The following is a 5687-nucleotide window of genomic DNA, read 5'->3' as shown; positions in this document are numbered from 1 at the left end:
CTTATGCCCTCTTCTGAACTCTGAGGATACAAGGTACAAACGCGGTACATAGAACATAGCGACAAGCAAGAACACTCATACACATAAAGTAAAATAAATAAAAAAATCTCAGTGTGTGTGTGTGTGTGTGTGTGTGTGTGTGTGTGTGTGTGTGTGTGTGTGTAAACGACTAGGCAACCAGCAGGGCGGAAGGCAGACAGCACCAAAGAAGAACAAAAGAAAATTAAAATCCAACCGCTTGGTGTTTGGCTGGGAACTCTGGGAAGGAATCGACTGGAGCGCTTGAAGCGCTCTGGGAAACTTAACTTGAATAACAAGGAGTCTCGAGATTCTCCAGCAGATGTGTTTGCTATGACGAAAAGAGCTCCGAACTGCTAAAACGGTGTAGCAGAAGGGTCTGAAATTTAAAAACTCACTTTCCCTAGACGACAAGGGGCAAAAGACAGGGACCCTGTTGGAAGTGATTTCAGCGCGGAATAGGGTGCGCTCTGGGGGTGGGAGGATTGCCACTCTCTGCTGGTAAATGGTAAATTGCTAGTCCCGGCCCTTTCTTGCTTTCTGGTTTTTTTTGGGGGGGCGGGGGGTGTTGTTTTTTGTTTGTTTGTTTGTTTTAGACAGAGTTTCTCTGTGTAGTTATGGCTGTCCTGGCTGTTTCTATATATACCAGGCTGGCTTTGGACTCTCACAGAAAAACGCTTGCCTGTGTCTCAGGGCTGAGTTTAAAGGTGTGAGCCACCTCAACCAGTCCTGAGCCATTTCTATTCAGTGCATCAACTACAGTACAAATCCCTGGCCAAGGGTTTGATCCTGGTCTTCCAAATTGACCTGCATCAGAAACGGAAGCCCGGACCAAGACTCGGGTTCTGCCTACTGGACCAATATTTTGTCCTTTCTGTACTTCTACCAATTCAAGAAAAAGTGATCTCGAGAGCTTCTTCTAGCTTTTTCTTAAGGGGACTTCGGAAAACAAAGCATTCACGGTCTGGGGAGCCTGGCAGGAGTTGTGGAGCACGGCGCCACCAAGCTGGCGGGAGCTGGGACAAGAGCCACTCCTGGCGCCTACTGCTATTGCCGGAGGCATAGAGGGCACGGCATCTGCCCAGGGCGGTGCCTGAGGACGGAGGAGCAGGCTTGATGGGGTCTGCTCGAGAGCCGAGAAAAGAGGTCCTCAGTTTGCAAGGGAAACGCCCTACACTTGTACCCTGAACCTCTGGTTAAAATGAGAGAACGCTAGCTGACTACGCGCCATTTAAAGGTTGAGGCGTGGCCTACGACGTAGCCAATGAGCTCCGGGAGGTGCGCACAGACCAGCCAGGATTACGTAATGGTGTAAGGTTCCGCCGCCCAGGGCGGGGCCCAGGAGCCAAGTTTACTGGAAGCATTTTAAGGGTTTGAAAGAAAAAAAAAAATCAAGCAAGGGACCGCCCAGGTTTTCTTGTGACTCCGCCCACAGTAGGGCGTGACCAAGGAAACAGCTCACGGAGGCAGGGAAGGTGGAAATTACGTAATCATGCAAGGGGTGCGTCCAGAGTCTCCGGTGGCTCCGACCGGAGTGTGGTCAAGGAGCGTCTCTCCTGACGCCGCACGGTGTCTACGACGATTGAGTACAAAGAAGAGGCCAGTGGGGTGATCGCTCCAGGGCGTGGCAGGGGCTCACAGGTTTTAAGAGTATTGTGTAATGCCCAAGAGGCGGGCCAATCCCATGTGACACCGCCCTAGTCCTGGCAAGGATCTCGTCTCTAAGCGCCTCGTAGCGTCTGCAGGAATTGAGTAATTGTACAAGCGGGGCGGGCTTAGTGTTGGATGGCGACGCCCAGTGCGTAACCAAGGCAACTAGTCCTCCAGACCAGATTTAGAGAGAATTGCGTAACACGCAAGGGCCAGCTCTTCTTGAGGCTCCTCCCAGGGCGTGGCCAAGAAACGCCTGCTTCGGGCAGTTGTGCCACGAGGGGGTTGAGCTGCGCTGAGGGGTTTCGTTAAGCCACGTGATCTAGAGTGGCGCTTCGACTGGGGCTGGAAAATAGATGGGCTGAGCCCTAGTTGGAAAAGGGCAGGGTTTTCTGGGAGGCGGAGCGTGCGCAGGACAATCCCTAGGCAGCACACGCTATAGGCCCTAAGTGTGGGCATGCTCCGCTGGGCGCGAGCGTGGAGGGTCCCCCGTGGGAAGCTTGGTGCCTCTTCTCCCAGATGCTCGGCGGTGCCTGTCGCCGTCAGCAGCAGCCGCAGTAGTGGACCAGGAGCCGAACCGAGGTCAGTCAAGGACACCCGGAGGGTGGGACTCCGCTGGTCCTCTTCGCACGCGGCCCGGCTGGCCCCGCCCCTCCCTTGGCCTCGCCCCGCCCCTCCCCTGGCCTCGCCCCTTCTCTCCTTCACCCTCCCCCTTTCTCCATGGTGGCCCCCATTTCCCAGGCCGCTGCCGCTCTCCTATAACCTTCTTGATGGAGAGGCGACACTTCCAGCCATCGTCTTTTTGCATGGACTCTTCGGCAGCAAAACCAACTTCAACTCCATCGCCAAGGCGATGGTCCAAAGAACCGGCAGGAGGGTGAGCTTCCGGATGGGGTGGGGCTTGGGTGGGCGGGGCCTAAGGGGGAAGTCTGAAGATTGTGGCTCTAACTTCAATCTCCCAAGTCTGGGCTCCTTTTGATAAGTGGAAAGTTTCAGTGCACAGTCACCCGGAAAACACCTTCGAAGAGACCGGGTCTGCAAGGTGCCTTCTAGTTCGTCCATTTATGTTACAGAGCTCCACCTGTCCCTGTGTCAGGTCCCAAAGAAACTCAGGTCACGTGGCTATTTGTGGTGCCTATTACCGTACCAAAGAGCATGCTGGCTGCCAAGCTCACTCAGTACCAGTGACTCCTCCACCCCAACCTCTACCATAAACTTGTCCAGCCCAGGGGTTTCCCCTCCCTTCTCCCAGCTTCTCTTTTCTATATAACCCGGTAATTTCAGCAACGCGCTCTCTTGGTTCTCCTGGTCTGAGGCTCCTCTCTAAATCCGAATGCCCACTCCCCTCCATACCTAAAATTGGGATTTGACCAACACATGCACACCATGGCATACGCGCATGCACACACTTATATACATACATTTATATGAATATAGTAAAAATCAAGGAATAAGTCTGATAGCAACTAAAGAAGCCATTCAAGAGTGACTTTTGGCCTCTGCGTGCACATGAAAATGTACACACATGCTCATACACAAACATAATTGTGTCCCCAGGCTCATCTCCCTGACTGCTTCATCATCATTTCCCAGGCTTTTCGCTGTCTATAATCAGCGTACCACCATTCCTGTATTCCTATTTCACCCCACACTCCAGGTGTTGACAGTGGATGCTCGGAACCATGGTGACAGTCCCCACAATCCAGACGCAAGCTACGAGGCCATGAGTCAGGACCTTCAGGGCCTCCTGCCACAGCTGGGCCTGGTGCCCTGCGTCCTTGTTGGCCACAGCATGGGAGGAAAGACAGCCATGTTGCTGGCGTTGCAGAGGGTGAGCTGCGTCCATCTGCGTCCTCTTAATGTACCGGAAGTGCCCAACTGATGATCTGGGACATGTCCGTGCTTTGGGTGGCTAGGCTCCAGCGAACCAGCTGGAGACTCAGTGAGATTCTATCTCATAGCCAGATGTTGTGGAGCGATTGGTTGCTGTAGACATAAGCCCAGTAGGAACCACACCTGGATCATATCTAGGAAGCTACATAGCAGCCATGAAGACCGCTGATATCCCGGAGAAGGTGCCGCACTCCCAGGCCCGAAAACTGGTAGATGCACAACTTAGCACCACTGTCAAGGTGATACATGCTACCCCCTTCTCACCCCCATGGTGTAGACTAAGACACCTGTGGGTCTCACAATGCTTGACCCACCGCAGGACCCAGCCATTCGGAGGTTCCTGCTCACTAACCTGGTGGAGGTAGACGGGCGCATCTCTTGGAGAGTGAACTTGGAGACTTTAGCTCAGCACTTGGACAAGATTCTGACCTTCCCACAGCAGCTTGAATCCTACTCGGGGCCAACTCTCTTTCTGATTGGTGGAAATTCTAGATATGTACAGTAAGTCCTTGTAGGGCCAGAGGAAGGGGTGTGCCTTACCACCAGCTGTGGGAGTCCGCTTGGGTCAGGGAGGGCTTGGGTGTGGGCATGGGGTATCTGGGAACCTGGCAATACCACTGGGCACGGAGGCTCCTGCAACTCTCATTCTCTCCTGTTCTCTCTCTCCCCCCTCCCTCTCCCTCCCCCTCTCTCGTCCTGGTTTGACCTCACTATGGTGGCCAGACCCAGTCACCACTCAGAGATTAGGCGTCTCTTTCCTCAAGCCCAGATTCAGACCGTGCCTAATGCTGGCCACTGGGTCCACAGTGACAAACCCCAAGACTTCATGGATGCCATCAGCAGCTTCTTGGCCTAAGAAATGGCTCCTTGAAAGAGCAGACAGGGAACTCTGGGCTGGCATCTTTGCAACCGGCTGCCTGCTTCTGCATAGACCAATTCAGGTGGGCACTGAGAGGGCCCAGAGGTACAGAGATCGTCCAACTCTTTAATAAATAAAGGCAGTTCTCTTAAAAGTTCTGGGATCCATTTTCACCACCATCGTCCCCACTGGCTCCGTGAGAGGTGCATCCGGGAGTTCCTGCCGGCGCTTGTGTTCGCTTGGGTCCCCAGCGTGCCCCTGGACTCTCCCTGCAACTGACTCTGTACTCTCTCTCGAACCACCTGCTGCATGTCTTCCTGGGGACAGGAGAGAGAGCTGGTTCAAGGCACTCCCTGCGGACTAAGGGGCGTCTTCCAAACCTCCCAAGTCAGAGGCTCCACCCTACCTCCCAGGCCTCCACTTCCTGCTTCAGCCTCAGTTTCTCCTGCAGGGCTTCCAGCAGCTGAGCCTCCACAGTGCGTAGTCTCTCTCTGCAAGAGTCCAGCTCAGCTTCCACTGCGCGTTTCCTGCAGGCGGCAGGGACAGCAGCAGGGGATTTCTAGTGGCTTTCTTTCGGGGATGTCTGGAGTCCCTTTCCTCTCCTGTAGCAGGAGTGAGTCCCCCCACAACCCCATCTGCGGTTTCTCTCACTTAGCAATGGCTTCATCCCGCTCCAACAGGGCTTGCTCCAGGGAAGGCTCTGCCCGGGTGTCCCCCAGTGCTCCAGCCGCTCGGGATTCTGGGTTCTGTTGGAAGGTAATAGGTGTGGAGGCAGTGATCTGGGGCTGGTCTGAAAGAGAAGCCCCACAGCCTTGACCCTGGCCCTAACCTACCTGCCCTGTTATGTCAACCTAGTCTTACCACCCATTGCCTCCAGGGGGCGCTTCACCCTCATCTTGTAAAGCCCTAGAAGAACCTTTGGCTGGCTAGCCGGGAAGTAGGCCAGGGAACTTTGGGCTTTACTCAGGAGCGGCAAGCGAGATAGATCACTTCCCTGGGTTTAGCAAAATGGACAGTGTTTGAAACTCCCAGAGAGAAAGGGTTTCTTACACTGGCCACGAGAAATAATAATAATGAGTAGGCTGGGGCCACTTACCTTTCAGTGTCCCTACAGACGTGGCCTGGTGACTGAGACTCTTGTCAGCTGGTCGTGACTAAGAGAAGACAGAGCCCTTTGCCCTTCCAGGCAAGGCACTCCCTAGCAGACTCCACCTACTAAAGGACAGTCTGGGGCAAGGAGCAAGTGCACACCTCCCTCCCACACCTT

The 5687-nt window shown here is 54.3% G+C and overlaps 1 protein-coding gene and 1 long non-coding RNA gene across 3 annotated transcripts; one reads left to right on the top strand and one right to left on the bottom strand.

Moving 5' to 3' along the window:
- Positions 1-1898: 1898 nt before the first annotated feature.
- Abhd11 (abhydrolase domain containing 11) lies at positions 1899-4720 on the top strand. Of its 2 annotated transcripts, none has more exons than XM_041648502.1 (6): positions 1899-2250; positions 2410-2545; positions 3326-3499; positions 3630-3770; positions 3881-4062; positions 4285-4534. In XM_041648502.1, exons 1-6 carry the CDS (start codon positions 2126-2128, stop codon positions 4415-4417), a joined length of 891 nt encoding a protein of 296 aa, XP_041504436.1. In that variant the 5' UTR covers positions 1899-2125; the 3' UTR covers positions 4418-4534. The 2 variants fall into 2 exon arrangements, with proteins under 2 accessions (XP_041504436.1, XP_041504435.1); XM_041648501.1 differs by having other exon boundaries at positions 1906-2250; positions 3630-3800; positions 4285-4720.
- Positions 4599-5687, bottom strand: LOC121446107. The gene is made up of 4 exons (XR_005974039.1): positions 5517-5687; positions 5072-5166; positions 4827-4947; positions 4599-4737 (listed from the first exon to the last, which is right to left on the bottom strand). It is a non-coding gene; the product is annotated as an uncharacterized LOC121446107 (long non-coding RNA).

This window comes from Microtus oregoni, unplaced genomic scaffold (assembly GCF_018167655.1).
Source record: "Microtus oregoni isolate MIOR12 unplaced genomic scaffold, Mior012 000003F_ref0000135, whole genome shotgun sequence".
Taxonomy (NCBI): Eukaryota; Metazoa; Chordata; class Mammalia; order Rodentia; family Cricetidae; genus Microtus; species Microtus oregoni.
Note: the sequence above shows the minus strand (reverse complement) of the source record. Positions and strands in the feature narration are given on the sequence as shown.